We start from the raw sequence: 16,422 nt of genomic DNA, 5'->3' as shown, positions 1-16,422 counted from the left end.
GTGATTACTTGTATTTTCTACCCAAGAATGAATGGAAGTTGAAATGAATAACAACAATTGAGAATTAAAGAGCAAAAATGCATCTCAAAATGTCAAGCTATGCAAATAAGTATACACTGATGGCTAAACAATTTTCCATCAAAAGTACTTCTGCCATCAAACTCAGGTTAATGAAAATTACATCTGTCCCGAATTAATTTCACAATGGAAAAGAAACCCTGTTTCATTTTTCCCTAATTGGTTTGGTGACTTGATAAATGGCATGCATTTTCATTATTTCAGATTGCTTAAATAAATTTGGTACAAAAATCCCACGAGGACTTCTTATCTGTTTAAAAATGAAAAAGCTTTACAGATCAGATCCCGCTCACATTCAGTATCAGGTGTACCTCATTATCTTCAGGGAGAATGTGAATGTGCCATAGTTAGTTGTGATTTATTAACTTTTCTGGAAAGCTTTTCTAAATCTAACGTTCATTAGATGCCAGACTTGAGAACCACAAGACCAAGGCAGCAGTAACCTATCATGACTCTGGTCCTCATAAGCACAAAAGCATTAGTATTAATTAAACGCCTCCAGACCTTCCTTTCTGCTCTGACTGTAGTTGCTGTAGAGCTAATTGCTTCTCTCCTCCAGCACACGCTTATCGTGCCTGCCCTGCTGCATAGCAGCCAACTTCATGTTTTCTAAATAGGATGAACAGCCTGCAGATAGTAACTCCGATTGCTTCAGATCAGATCTTTTCAGGGTGCCTCTAAGACAATTGAAAAATTTTATGCAGACTAAGTGATCTTACAATTTTTCTTCATCTGAATTTTTCATATTAGGAAATGAGTTGGATTATAAAACTCAAAATCTCTGTGGCCTTTTAAAGCAAGTGCATCAATTAGAAAGATGAATAGAAACGTCTTGACTGCAGCTGACACTACAACTGTGAAACATTAACATTTCCAGCTGGAGACAAGGACTTATTCAATATAAAGATTAAGAAGTACTAAAGAATTCAGGAGATACAAAATGACAAATATGTCTAAAAAACGTTACAAAAAACCCAGCTCTGAACTGATGACACTGACTTGTGCTCTATTATTACTTGCTTCACAATCCCACGTAAGAGGATTACTGTCTATTTTGGCACTATGTATAACAGCAGTATACAGCACATCACCAAGGGGTTGTACAAAGAAGCTGCCTCATATCATCACACCCACACATATATTCTTGAAGTCAAATCTCCCACATCAGAAAACGACCAGCTGTCAGCTCCCTGAGCACCACACCATTTTCTTACTCAAGAAAACCAGGAACAAAAAGAAAAAAAAAGTTGAGAAGTCTTCTGTTTTCAATTTAGCAGGAGTGCAATATAGCCTAAATTAAAGGTAGAATTGTAATATTACTTTCCAGTCCTCTGCATACAAAAATAACCATGCTGCTCCTCATACTCTGTATCCTAATTCGGTAGAAAAGCAGCAGACAGCAGCTCTAAGAGCATCCAGGGATGGACTCTCTGACACAGTCACATGGGTTACACTACCATCCCTTCTAATGCTATGCTACTAATTCTTCTAATATCTCTGGACAGGCCAAGCAAACTGGGATTAATCCAGCACTGGAAGAGTTGCTTTCCCTAGTAGTTGTACTTCGGCAAAACCCTAACGCTCAGACCACAAAGTAACTGATCCGAGCTTCTTATTCAGCTAGACAAGGGAAATGCACTACATTCCTGATATACTACACTGGTTTTTCCTGTCAGGCACAATTCAGACAAAAGCAGCTGGCTCATAGTGTAGAATGCCTATGTGCTCATATAAACCTCGTAGCTATCAAAGTCTTCTACCATGACCATTCAGCAATCCTCTCACTGTCTGAACGAGTTACATCTTCTCCTACAGGAAAGTGGTCAACATTGACCCAACAGTTAGTAAAAGATTTCAGTGTGCCAACTTGGGCAAACAATAAAGATGTCATTTCTGACATACCCTGAAACTGTGACATCTGATAGATCCCTTCTTCAGTATTCGCAATACTCAGGATAGGTATAAATACACAGTACGATTCTGAGAATTAAAACATGGGGTTTTCTTGAAAGCATTGCACTGCATCAGACCCCTGCTAAGCTGTTCTTTCTGTAGGATTTAAATTTGGAGTGTGGGGATGCAGGGGAGGATGGAGAGAGGAATAAGGATGAAGAGAAGTTAATTACAGATCTATCTGATCCTAAACAGCTCGCTTTTACCTTGTCCAAATACTTAAAATATTACTGCTTACCTGAAGGAGTAATAGCTGCTCTAAGGACATCAGTGCAGGAGCTCTTAAAATTATATTAGTTCATATATTCCTCCATTTCTCTCTGGGAAATTGAATCTCTTATCCTTATTGTAGGCTGAGAATGCACATATGTACCCAAGGCTCACCAGGTTTAAAAGCTTTTATCAACTCCTTTCCCATTAGCTGGCCGGCAAATACTAGTCAATCAGTTTTACCTCATTTCCCATAGAAGGCTGATCTTTTAATTAGCACAACTGCATGAGTGCAGCAGCCTTACCCACTCTTTATTTTGCCTTTCAAGGTGAAATGCCTTCCTACTTGCTGTCTGTGTCCTACTTGCTTCTGAGTGTCCAAAGCTGGTGCAATTAGCCATAAACTCAGTAAGCACAATAAACGTCCACATCTAAGCAAAAATCAGTTGCCAACAAATATCAAGTAAGGCAAGGAGAAAAAGCTAATGAGGAAAGGTCTGGTTTTATACTTCTGCATAGGCTCAGTCACAGAGGAACTCCTAAACGCAGAGGGCACTCTTTTAGAAGTGCTCATCTTCCTTCTCCCAGAGCTTCTGGAGAAGCCCTAGGAGTAAACATATAGATATCATTGCCTACTTTGCTTCTGCAGCCAAAGGAATTCACACCGGCCAGCTCTATCTTTCCCATTATAATCACTGTCCCATTAAAATATTCAGACACTGAGGTCAATGAATATACAGAGGTTCCACATAACAAAAAAGTGCAATTGCTACTTGGGAACTGTAATTTAGAGTACAGCTCTTCCTTCAGGCATCAAATCAGTCCTCAGCTACGCTTTTGAAAAATTATTTACAGTATTGCATTACAGTGATCTAGTGCTGAGTTCAGAGCCTTTTTACTATCCTTGTGTAACAGGACTAATATTGCTCCAATAACACAATGCAGGTGTGGTAACAAACTAACACCTACTTGTTTCAGCCAACTCCGAAATTCCACTTCCCCCCCTCAGTCATGTTATTAGCAGAAGAAACAGAGTTTCCTGAAATGCCTATTTTAGGCCAATTACATAACTTACCAGATAAACGCCTGCATTTGTGTGCATCAGCACAGACAGTACTGCAGACTAAAAAGCTCATGTGTTATCTATATTCCCCCATGACTACAAATTTTCCCTAGGAATGCCCTCACTATTTCTGTCACTAGACAGCTGTATTAAATCAAGTTGATATAAATTGCCCATCATGTTTACAGAAATTACAGACTCTAATATTATGTAGTGGTCTTCTGTGAATTTTTTACTTTTTGAAATAGGAGGGTTATTACTGAAGCTATTTGCACTCCAGAAGGTTACACTCTCTATTAAACCTCTTTTTCACTCACTGGGATGAAGTAACAACGGAAACTTAAATTCAGATTAAAAATCACAAAGAGGCAAACTATTTTGTTATTACTTTTTAAACTCCAGCTACTGACATGGCAGGGATCAATGGACAGCATGGAGAGGCATGTCAGGCTAAAGCTGGAAATACTGGGCTGCAGGGAAAAAAAGCATAGGCAGAAGCAAAGCCTCTCTGTTGTCTACATGTCCAAAACTCCCCAGCCTTGCCAGGGGCTTTTGAGGGCTCCACAGACAATTACAGCAGCACCTTCAGCCCTTGCCAAGGACTCCACCTTGAACTGCCCCAGCAGGTGCCCCTTGGCCCAGAGCCCCTTCTGGCTCTGCCACCCACCGCCTTAGACCCCGCCAAAGAGGTACTGCCGGTCCCATGCCACTGGCACTCAACCTCCCCTTCTCCTTCACCCTTCCTGGAGCTGAGAAGTCCCACCTAACCAGCATCCTCAGGGAATCCTGCTCATGAATGTCACGTGGTTTTGACCTCTGGGCCTATGAGCTGATTCATTTGGGACCTTTGATGGAAAAGGTAGTGTTGTCAGTCGTCTTACACCTAGCAAGATCTACTGAGCCAACAGCTCAGCTGAATACAGCAATTTCTCCTTAAGTAGAAGGAAAGCTTAACACAGAGCAACATCAGATAGTATCTTACAGAGTATTTCCTTTAGATATTTTAGACACCAGTGAGGCTTGCTGAACACATTCTGTTGAGTAATTAGAGGTTAGCAGCCACCACAGCGTGCTCACAACTATTTCACGATCTACTTTGACTTACCTACAAACACGCATTTCTTAAAAATGTCTTCTGGGGAGGTCGGGTATTTAGATTTTAATCTAACCAGGGACAGAAAAAAAGGAGAAGAGGGAACCAAGGTGTCATTGGGAGCACTTGACTTCAGGAGCCCACTGGGACCTTTGAGTGCCTCCATGACACCTGAAGTAAAACAGTGTGAACAAATCTGCGACAAACACTGGGGTAAACTACAGCTTGAGCATGAAGCAGCAAATACCATACCCTGGCTAGCAAACCATCTATCAGAAGATACGCTCAGCTAATATACAGATTATCTGAAATACTCTTGACCCTAGATGATAGCTTAATTAATCCAGAAAGGACGGGATACAACCATATGAGAATCCATCCAGTATGAATTAGAAGAAACTGATTGAAACAGGCGGATAAATACAGAAAGTAGTTGTTAATTTACAAAAGCTTACTAAATACAAACAACTGAAGAGCTGGTAGCTGTTTTCAGCCGAGACACTCTTGAGGCTCTCATTCTGAACCTGTAAGCACCAAAGATAGAAGGAGCAGAGGGTAACCATCAGACTGAAAGTCCTACTGTGCATGGTGCAAGGCAAAGAAAGTATTAATATCAATCTATGCAAGGAAAAAAAATGGGAGCAACCACAATATATCCCAGCAAGCTAATGAAAAGAAAGCAAGCTGCTGAAAAAGAACCTGTACTGAAAATGGAGAAAAAAATCAAAGAGGAACAGCACAGGAGCATATGATTAGTGAATATGCAGTACTGTTTTGCAAGTACTTCACATGATACAATTCATGTTTATTTCCTCTGAATAATTTTTGCATCCGCTTGTTCAAATAAAAGTGAAAATATACATGGTTTTTTTTGAATGTATCTCTTCCCAACTCACCATGAGACTAGTTAAAATGTAATTCATACCGGAGTATGATGGTTTTCACTGGCACAATGTGTCTTTGCTGCCAAGCAAGCTGTTTACCTACATAAGAATTAGTGCCTTCAAATTAGGCAATCAGGTGTAATGGCAGCAAAAATTAGCACGCGAGTTTCTGTGTTCGCACTTCCCAATTTCTCAGGTAAGAACAAATTCACCGTGTCAGAAGAGAAGTATGGAGGAAAGGGAAGAGGAAAGACCTAGGTACGTTAGCTCTCCCATTAACGCCATGCAGCGTGTCTGAATTTCTGGCCTTGTGACAGCACAACAGATGCCCAAACTCCCAACTGCTCAGTGGCAAAGCAGGGGACAGCCCATACTTCTTTGCGGTGCTGGGCATTTGCATATTCTTTCCCATCACAGGAAATATCCTATTTCTTTCTGGGCACATGGAAGGAGTTGGGGTATGGATCAGGCTGACTCAAGTGAAATTAGCTTGCAATGACAATACAGAGTTGTCTGCTGTTGTAACTTTGCTCCAGCCCACATGCCCAGATAGTCCAACTAAGCTGTGGTGAAAGCATCATGGTGTTTGAATAAAAGCATGGACACCAGGACTCAGAAGGCCAACAGAGTTGTTGGCTCCTTGTGCAGTGCCCTCACTTCTAGAGGTTCCCCAGGGAAAACATTTCCCTCTTCCAACTGTGCTGCTTCAGCGCCTTCAGATTACAGACCTAACAACTCCCATTGTCCCCCACGGCTGCTGTGGGGGGTTGCAGAGGCACCCTTGGACTTGGAGCTGAAATTCTGACAGCTCTGGCAATGGTTCGCACGAAGGCAGGTGATTAGCTTGCCCTGCTGTCACAGTCCATGTGACACTGTCCGATCCATCAGCAGTGCGAGACAGAGCTAACACTTTGACCCTACAGAGGTCAACAGAGGCAACAACTGCCAGAGGGGACCAGCTGAAGTGTGTGCCACTTTTGCATGGTAACTTCTCAACTGTTTTCAAAAGAAATGGGAAAGGCACGTAAAAACAATTAAAAAGGAAAACTGAGTTCATGCGTCCCAAGTGACAAGGGTTTTATAAGTGCTATCAGGGTGAAAAAGACTTAAAATAGGATTAAAAACAGAGCATGAGACTAAACAGACTAATACGATTGAGTTACTCTTCTGCTGTTTTAAAATCCATGGATGAAATCCATTTACCTACTTTAAAAATCAGAATTTTTAGATGCTGGCCATCAGGATGATGAAACAGCAGGTCAAGCGTCATTTATATAATTGCCTGTGTTCCCTACACAGCCAAGATAGAAACCTATGTGTCTTGGAATGATGGTAGAGAGAAACCCAGTCTCCTCTCTTTTGACTGTGTAAGCACTTGCACAGCAATTAAGTTCTCCCAGGTGAGGTGGCCACTGAATGGAAGTTAAGGGAAAATGTATGAAACACAAAGCATCTCTAATCCACTTGCAACAGGAGTAGTTACAGTGACCCTTTACAAAATAGTCAGGGTATCCAGCAGACAGCTAAAGTTTACAGCCCCAGGGGTAATCAGACACTAGATCCCTAGCCTTCAGTTCCTGGGAGAAGGTACAAACAAGCTGTTACTTAAAGGCCACTTTCACATCTAAGTTTCCAAGCTCCTCCAGGGATCGCAGCAGGTTCAGACACTTGGTCTGCTCACACCAGCCCTCCAGCAGAGCTTGGCAGGGCAGAAAGGAGCTGCTCTCCAAGCACCAGTCCCAAGCTCAAGCAGGTGAAAAGGGCACTGTTGGCCTCAGAAACAAAATGCTGAGCATTTTGACAAACGCAAAGCAAGGAAAACAACTGGGCCTGGGACTTCAGTGAGTTTCAGTCCCCTGGACCCAACCCCATTTTTCTCCTTTAATATAAAAGGAAAGAGACAATTAGGGAAGTATGTGCATAAGTCTCTTTTTGTTCCTAAAAGGGGCAAAGCACATTTTGCCAGTTACTTCAAGCCATGCTTTGTCAATGCAACTGCTTGTGCACAATGACATAGCTCCTGACAAGGACACCACAGGAGAGATGCAGAAAGCATCCCTAAGGGACATGACACTGGCAGGGCAAGTGAAGGTGTATCACTAATGACATTAAATCCTGCAGGCAGAAAACTTCAGAGGAAAGGCTGCCCCCACCTTTCATTGAACTCATTGTACGCGCACACAACTTACACAGGATGCAGAACCCCACCTTCTCTAAATGCCTAAGAAAAGGATATCTAGGATTATACTGTGGAAAAAAAAAATATCAGTCCACCTATGGAGCAGGAGACTACAGTGGAGAAGAAAGCAGAATTTATCTTTCTATTTCGTCAGCTATAGGAAAGGGCAATAAAACTGCACAGTGCTACTTTAAATAATTATTAGGAACCACGCCTGCTTGCCTGATCAGCATTTCAACAGAAAAGATGTTACAGAAATGCCAGAGAAGCATTTCTGAGCACTAGATCATCTGTGTGAGAAAACAGTATAATCCATATGCACAAACAGACCCGCAGCCACTTCACCTGCATCCCAAGATGCTCTTTACAGCCAGCCGAGAGCACAGTGCGCTCAGCCTGCAGCTAGCTCTGCCCATCTGAGTGCGCACACAAAGAAAGCACATGTTTGTACAAAAAAGACTGCTGATGGGCTAAGTCTTAGTGTTAGCCTATGGATAAACCAATATGTGGCTTTCACTCTGATAAATTAAAATCCTGTATGTGAGGAATAAGCTCAGCACGCTGCTCTTTTACAAGGGAAATACAAACAAGCAATAAAAAATGCTGGTGAACCTGCCCTTTTGCTTCAGTTTTTTATTCAAAAAATCCTTCCTCCTCACGGGCATGCTGTAAAAATAAATGTACTATGTCTGCAGGGTTTACCAACTATAGGGATCAATGCTGAGAATACCCTGTAGGAAACGAGCCTTTTCAGATATCAGGTAGCAGGAAGCGTACTGAACATAAACCACAAGTGGTCATAGGCTGAATGGTGAGAATAAAATGAAATGCTAGTCAGCTGTTTCACTGCTTCCAGACGGTCCCTCCTGTTCAGCTAGAAAGTTGATCCTGCCTTGGGAAACCTCAGTGATCTTGCAGCATCCATACAGAGGACCTGATGCCCTTGGCAGGCTCCAGCTCCTGTCCTCCAGTGGCATCCATAACCTCAGAAGTGGCCAGAGCAAAATGAATCAATCAAAGTGGCACAAAAATCCAGTGCTTCCCATGCCAACTTCCAGGCAACGGCATGTTATGGAGGCCCAGCTTGACGGGCAGCTTGACTCTGCCCCAGAACCCAGAGGGCAGAGGCAGCGGGTTTCTGATGGAGTTCGTGAAGCTACCCCTCCTGCCCTCTCCTTCCAGGTGGGACATCAATATAAGGGTAGGTTTAACTAGAAATACAACAAATACAGTCAACATATTCACATGTTGATATGCTTTGGGGAAGTCTGTAAAAGACGTGAGGGGTACATAGAGCATCCACCTGGAAAACACTGGTAAGAAGGTGATTTCCAAGTAGAATGTAGTCTCAGTGAAACAGTCTACCTAATGCTAGCAACAGCAACCCACAAATGGTCCTCATGAAAACAAAGCCAGAGTCCAAAACATTTTTGAAACTAGTCTAAATATTTATTCTTTTCCAGCTTAGGAAAGGATTTTCTTCGCTGGCTCTCAAGCTGTTATCTGCACCAACTCCATTTACACAGGTTTATCCAATTTTTCAGCTCTTACCCCATAAAAGCTTTATCTTTGCATTTTGTAATTACCATTTGCTCCCAAAACTATGGAGAGTCTGCGTGAAATTAAACTGACTTAGACCCTTTTCTCATATTACATCCTAAGAAGCCTACAGCATTCTGGAAACTGAAATAAAACACCCTTACCACAATGACTAATTCATCCACTAGTCATTTTTGGGGGGTACTGGTGAGACCCATTCCTTGAATGCTCAAATATTTTCCTTAATGTAATTTTTCTGTAAGACCTAACATTGACTTTCTATGTATGATTTTTCAAAGTAAATTCCTTTTCTATTATAATAGCCACTTCCAAAAGAAGCAAAATATTTAAAAATTATTCAGGCACTGTAATGCCACTAATAAAACCTCCTTTTCCAAGTGTCACAGTTAATTTTAAGGAACTGCTTTAAAAATTCACGTTACCAACACAAGGAAAACTCACATACAAGACAAACTGTTAGACCTCTAAAAAAACCCCACAGTTTTTAAAAAAAACACACCGTGTTGAAGCACTAGAATTTGGCGAGTAGCAGAAACACCATCAAGAGTACAAAACAAGACTCATGAAGTCCAATTCAACTCCAAATCAAGTTGCAATTAATTCAATTAATTAAGAAATTAAAAGGCGAACCTGCACACATCGGGCAGCTGACAACAGACATGATACAGTACAGCTGAGCACAGAAGGGAGAGACTGTAGGAGCAGACAAAGACAACTTAGTGATTGCCCAGTTTTTACAGAAAGTGTGTAACTTCCATTTTGGATTATCTGTGATTAAGGGAGCGGATTCTTATATTTCCTGTGCACCTGTTACAATCATGACTTGTTTCCAACACTGATGTCATACATTTTCTCAAAGTTAGCATCAAGGCATCAAAGCACCGCTAGGTTTAAGGGGCAAGAGGACCCGGAGGTGGCACTGCCTTCACAAGGATGAAACATCCCACAGAAGAGTGAGCTCGCACATTGCTATGCAGGCGGCCCAAATACACATCCCTGCTTGGCACCTTTGTCCTACTAAAAGTGACATACCACCTTGTAATCTGGCACCATGCTACCCTGACAGATGGACTTAAGTGTAGGCAGCCAAGAGACTATGTATAAGCATCAAATATGTTTTTTGAGAGCAGGACTTCCAGCCAGGAATGTTAAAACAGCTGTCCACATTGAGCTTGCATGCCTACACTTAAGAGGATATGCTATTGCCACTCGAGCCCTGAGCTGGATTAACTTGGAAAAGAAATAAAATAGCTTCCACAGCCACATAAGGTGAGTTTTTGCAGAATCAGGATTAGGGGGGCTTTACTGACCTACGATTAGCGGGTACACTCTCAGGGTGGAAGACCTCTTCAGTTCTGCTGCTCAGTGGAACTTTGATCATGTGCATGCTTGTAAACAAATGTTTCTCATCTGAACAGGTATTTATATATGTTACATTTCTTTGGAAAAAAAAAACACAGAATGCAATACCAGCATGGTTACGAGCAAACACATTAGTGACCTTCCAATTTATGTTAGAGGATATGGGGGTTTTTTTAATTAACTGTCCTCACTCAGGCACAAATATCTGTGTGACTCGGATCTGTTTCACCAGGCTTTCTTCTCTTTTCAAAACCTCTCAGCTCCCATGGCCTACTCCAAGACTTTTCGTTAGCTCACGCCTAAGTGCATACATCCATTTTACATTTTTACATCATTTGCATAGCTTGCCCCAGGAATAAAATCATACAGCCTTGAGAAACAGGCATTGCGTAATGCAAGATGTGTGGTGGCTGGCCTGCGCAGCCATGCCCTGGCCATCTCTAGCCCGGCCCCGTACCCAGCTGGGATGCCTGCCACCTACAAATCCCTCTCCTCGAGGACATGAAACATTCCAGACCTTTGAGAAACTCAAAAAAACATGTTTGCTCACATCAGCACGCCAAACGATGCCCCCTTTTTCCACTGAACTCAGTTTTTACCCCTCAAAAAGTCATCAGCATACGTCTAAAGAGAGGTAAACACTCAGACTTGAACAATTTAAAACTTTCCACAGAATTTCACGTTATTTAAAAAAGATAATACCAAGATTTCCAGTGGCAAGCAACATTGCTTCTAGCCGTGAGTAGCTTAAAGACTGAAAGGAGGTGATGGTACGTTTTACTCAGTGTTTAAGCATGCTTTGTGTTCATTTTAATTCTTCTCCCTGTGGACACAATCAGATCACAGGCATGAATTTTTCATGTACAGTTCAGCTGGGTACCTCATCTTTACTTTTTTGTATCACTGCGTATGAACTTCCACTTTACGAGGGTATTCTCAGGATAGATCAAAGCCACCTTCAGGGCCTGGCGACAGGGTCACATATAGTCTTCCAACAGCTGCTGGTGTCTTTTATCTTTGTTAACTTTAAGGCTGATCTTTGCTGCAATTAAAAGTTACCCGAGTCACTTTATCACAATTTCCTGCACTGGAAGTGCTTCAATGGCAGGTATCATTTCTCCTGCGCAGTGAGGATTTCTGACCACTGACCTTGCCTCCCCCATCGGTGAAGGCTTCCTCCTCTTGCCCCATTCATCTTTTACCCTTCATTCCTCACCTGCAGCCTTTCCACTTCCCTTCTTTCCATGCTTTTGAGGACTATATGAAATCATCTAATTGCAAAAGTTTCAGCTCTCTCTCTGCTGCTCTGAACTACAGTTACTAACCTCAGCAACAAGATGCTTTGCTTTTTGCATACTGCCAATAAAGTTGTTTCCAGGTTAATCTAAACTTCCATACCACTTAACCTTTCTCAGAGGAGAGGAAGAGAGGGAAAACACTTTTTCAAAAATTTCATCAGGCAGATTAGCAATGCTGTGAAAACAGTAGAAAAAACCACAGATAATACCTCTTCCTCCTTCCCAAAACCCACGGTGTCTCCGGCTTTCTCAAGACACTTCACATAGACTGTGCATTGCTTTAAAATGGTTCAGGCAACAGTCAAATTGTTGAAGAACAGATCGAAAGGAATAGAAATACTGATCCAGATCACTACTTTTGCTTAATAAAGTAATTACACATGCACCCCAAGTGTATTCCTTTCATACATGTCTATTTTACACGGAATGGTTATCTCCACGGTTATCATAAAGCTGAAGTAAATTGAACTGCAAATGGTAACACTGAGCATCCAAAACCCCTTGGCAGCTCTCTCAGCTCCTTAAGTTCCTCTCGTTATTTGAAAATAATTTCAAGGAGCACGTGAGGTGCATTTCTTAGAGGGTCATGTAAGATACCAATACAAATTCAGAGAATAGTCAATCACCTTACGCATTACACAAACTATCAAAAACGTACCGTGTTCATTATCATGTTCAAACTCCAAACAAGTTTAGTGCCCAGTTATACGACAAACCCCTTTCTCCCATCATAAGAACAACTAACAGGAAGACCCATCTGTACCTGCCAAAAGCCAGGTGCCAGGTACTAACAGGACAGACTCTCATTTTGTTGCACCCCTTGAGCTCCCGTCACGAAACTCTTAACCCTGAAGGTTTTACTTGCTGTTTTATCAATGTTTTGTTAACTCATTCTGAGTCGCCAGATCATTTACCAATGCCAGCCAAAATTCTCTGCTAGTTAAGAGATAAATGGATGTTGGAGAAGTAAAACTAAGCATGCCAAAATCGCTCAAAGTGCTTATAAAACATTAACATCATAGACAGAGACTCTAAGCTGAAGGCATACTGACCAAAATTTAGAAATACAGAGTTTCTGTATTAGCAAAAAGAAACTTGAAGGGGCACAGCAAACTTTAACACTGCTTTCTGAAAAAGTCACTGGCTAACGCCAAGTGCCAAAAAGCGTTAGAGAAGCCGACGTTCTCTGCTGTCCCGTTCCCCGTGCGGGAGGGTGCAAGTACAGCCGCTTCATGCACACTATGGTAGCTCCACCTGTTACTGCTGTTCACTCCGCGAGAAAGAGGAAAAAGACATTTTAAAATAAGAAAGCATGGCAGTTTTACTTCAGAAGTTCACTTCAGAAGGAAAGCTTAGCACGGACATCATTCAGAAGGAACAGGGCAGAAGTACCTGTGACTGGTCCCTCAGAGGGATCTGGGGTTCAGCCTTCAAAGCACCCTGCTACTCAGATGCCTTACCTAGGTAAAGCGAGGCGTTTTCTTTCTTGACATTGTCATCTAAGTAGGTTGGTCCCAAGGTATAGATGGGTGTCGAGCCCATGCCAATAAGGATTTGGGCACAAATGAATAAAGCTACATAGAGAGAGTGGTCGTTTCCACCGGAGTCCTTGACACAGGCCGGCGAGTCCCACTGCTCTTTGGCGGTGCCATTGCCAGTCACGCACAAGCCCTCGTTACTGATGGAGGAGTTCAATTCCTGGATCTGGTACGGCGGAGAGATGAAATGAGGTAAGGAGAAGAGCGCAGCCCCCAGGGCGATGAAAAACCCCCCTACAGCCAGCCAGAGCGGCCTCCGTCCGCGCCCCCCAAAGTAGCTGATGAAGACCACCACCACCAGGCTCCCGATGTCGAAGCAGCTGACCAGCAGCCCCGACTCCGAGCTCTTGAGGCTGTATCTCCGCTCGATGGTGGTGATGACGCTGCTTAGGTAGCCGGAGACCATGAGGGACTGGATGAAGGTCAGGAAGCACATGCACACCAAGAAGAAGCGCGAGTCCGCCAGCACGGCCCGCAGGCACGCCCTGCCCGGGGGGACCCCCAGCAGCAGCGGCGGCGGCCGCAGGGGCAGCGGGGGGCCCGGGGACACCCCTCGGCCGGGCACCACCGGCCGGCCGCGCTCCGTCCCGCCGGGGGAGCTGCCGCTGCAGCCGGCGGCGGCGGGGGGGCGGGCAGCCCCGGCGGCGGCGGCGGCGGCGGAGGCGCCCCCGCCCCGTCCCTCCTGGGGCGCCGGACCCGCGGCGGGGCTCGGCGCGTCCCGGCCGCCGCCGCCCCCCCCGGCCGCCAGGGGGGAGCCGAGCGCGGCCCCGTCGCCCCGCGGCGCCGCCCCGCCGATGGCGGGCAGGCTGCGGCACCGCGGCGCCTCCGCCCGGCCCCCCGCCGCCGCCGGCCGCTCCGCCCCGGGGCGCCGCTGCGCCGGGGTCCCCGCCGAGGCCATGCCGGGTCCGGCCGCCGCCTCAGAGGCGCCCGGCCGGCTCCATCGCCGCCGCGCGTCGAGCGCGGTGAGGGGCCCGGCGGGAGCGCAGCATGGCGGGGAGGGGAGGAGGGAGGGGAGGGGGGTGGCCCTAGCCGCGGCCGCCGGCCGCCCCGCCGCGCCCGTCAGCCAAAGTCCTTTGTGGCTCCATCCTCCCTCAGTCTCGCCGCAGGTGCCGCCCGTCCGCCGGGGCGACCCCGCTGCCGCTGGCTCCTGCTCCCCGCCGCCGCATGCCCGCCGCGCCGCGCTCAGCAGCCGCCCGCCGGGGCCCCGCGGCCAGCCCGGCCGCCGCGGGGGAGCGCTGCCCGCCGCCGCCGCCGCTGCCGCCCTTCCGCCGCCCGCATCCTCCGCTCTCCGCGCCGCCGACGCCGGTGACAGAGCTCCGGGGGGTCGCTGCCGATCTGCGGGGCGGAGAGCAAGCAGGGGAGGTCAGCGGCGCCGGCCCCACCGCCCCCCGGCCCCCCCCCGCCCCGGCCCCGCCGCCCCGGCCTCTGCCCGCCCGATCCCGGGATCTGCCCTGAGCTCCGGGGAGCGCCCCGGGGAGCGCGTCCGTGGGGACAGCACGTGGCTTTACATAAGAGCAGGGGCGGACGTACGCGTCCGTGGGCCTCGGCCGGAGCGCGACCCTTTGATTTGGCGCTGGACGCGACAGCCAAAGGTCGCCGTGCCAAGCCTTATTTTATTTTCCAGCCTAAAAATAAACACGCTGAAATAAATACTCCGCTACAACTCGGCAGCCCGGGGAGCAGCAGCGGGCGGAGCAGAGGGGAACAAAGGCGGCGCCGGGGCAGCGGCGGCGGGCACCCCGGGAGGCAGCACCTCGGGAAGGGGCACCCCGGGGCCGGCCTCGGCGCCCCAGGTCGCCTGGGTGCCCCCCGCGCCCGCAGACACGCGGGACCGCCGAGCGATGAGCGATGCCCAGCCCTGCCTACCCCGGCAGCGATACACGCGTTGTGCCTCCTTTGTCCGCTTTTGTCTCCCCGCCGCCGCCTGCTCGGTGCGGAGGGGCGGGCAGGGGGGAGGGCGGGTAGCGGCAGCTGGGGCAGCCGCGCCCCGGCGGGGACTCTCCCGCCAACCCCGGAGGGTGGGCGGCGGGCAGGGCGGGGGGGAGCCGGCGGGGCGCACCGGGCTCCCGGCCGCCGCGGAGAAGAAAGACGGGGCTACTCACCGTGCCTGCGGCGCGGGGGTGAGGGGGGGCGGCCGGGGAGCCAGCCGGGCCCTGCGCCCCCGCCCCGGCTGTCACCCAACCCCGGGTCCCCCTCGGCCGCCCCCGCCTCCCCGGGCGGAGCGCAGGCGCGCCCGCGGGCCGGGGCGGGCTGGGGCGGGGGGTGCCGCCGGCGGGCACCCGCGTCCCCTCCGCCCTCCCCTCCCTGCCGAGCAGGGAGCGGCTGCCGGGGCTCCCGCGACCCACACCGGCAGGGCAAGCGGTAACCAAGTTACACCCCCTCGCAAAAGTTTAGGGACCCCCCGCGGGAGGGCGAGCCCGGGGCGGGGCAGGCTTCGCGAGGGGCTGGCCGGTGCCTTTGCTCGCCGCGGGTGGGCAACTTCGAGCCCGTCGCCGAGAAGGTGAGCGGAGCGCCCCGCGCGATGCAGGCGCGGGTGTCGGCCCCAGTGCTCCCTGCTTTGTACGAGGTAATGAAGTATTCGGAGAGCGATACCTCCGTTACAGCGTCTGCCGAGAAGTGAAAATAAAGAACAAAGGGATTTTTTTTTTTTTAACGAAAATAGCCAGGCCACCTGATGACCCATTTTGTCCAGGATTTTGTCTCCAACGTGAGCCACTTCCAGAAGTGTGAAACACACACAAAACCTGGGAAAAGTAGTCTGGATTTTACTCCTCTCAGAGTTTCCTCTGAATCCCCTTTTCTCAGTTTGTGTAGTGTCTTGAATCGCACTGGTTTGTTTTCCTCTCAAGTCTCTGTTTTTAAAGCCCTGGCACTAAGATAAGTCGCGATAGTGCTGCAAATTATTACATCTGTTGTGGTTTGATAGAGGGTGAACTGATGCCTCTTTTTGCCCTAAATTTTACCATAAAATAATGCTGAGGAATATACCAAAGAAGTATAACATCTTGCACATTTCTGAATAGCTAGTGCTTTTCTGGCAGGAGAGAGGAATTACCTTTGGTTTGTTTCCTCTCTTTAAAAAAAATGGTGAAGACTGACTCACCACATTTGTTTAGTTATTTATACTCTTGATCAATAAGATGGTTTCATAGGATATCGTTTTCAATTTTTATCAAGCTTGTGCTTGATACCTCTTTGTGCTTG

The 16,422-nt window shown here is 47.2% G+C and overlaps 1 protein-coding gene across 2 annotated transcripts in view; it reads right to left on the bottom strand.

Moving 5' to 3' along the window:
- Nucleotides 1-15,563, bottom strand: part of SLCO5A1 (solute carrier organic anion transporter family member 5A1) — an 88,188-nt gene extending 72,625 nt beyond the window's left edge. Inside the window, exons 1-2 of one of the 2 annotated variants that reach the window (XM_064442574.1) lie at nt 15,321-15,563; nt 13,141-14,553 (exon numbers count right to left, since the gene is read on the bottom strand). In XM_064442574.1, the coding sequence (XP_064298644.1) occupies nt 13,141-14,116 (976 nt within the window). In that variant the 5' untranslated portion in view covers nt 14,117-14,553; nt 15,321-15,563. Of the gene's footprint in view, nt 1-13,140; nt 14,554-15,084; nt 15,189-15,320 lie in introns of those variants that run through there. The other variant, XM_064442573.1, reaches the window with a different exon arrangement.
- Nucleotides 15,564-16,422: the final 859 nt, after the last annotated feature.

The sequence above is a fragment of the Phalacrocorax carbo genome, chromosome 2 (genome assembly GCF_963921805.1).
Source record: "Phalacrocorax carbo chromosome 2, bPhaCar2.1, whole genome shotgun sequence".
NCBI classification, from domain to species: Eukaryota; Metazoa; Chordata; class Aves; order Suliformes; family Phalacrocoracidae; genus Phalacrocorax; species Phalacrocorax carbo.
The sequence above is the reverse complement of the archived record's forward strand: the minus strand, read 5'-3'. Positions and strand labels throughout refer to the sequence as shown.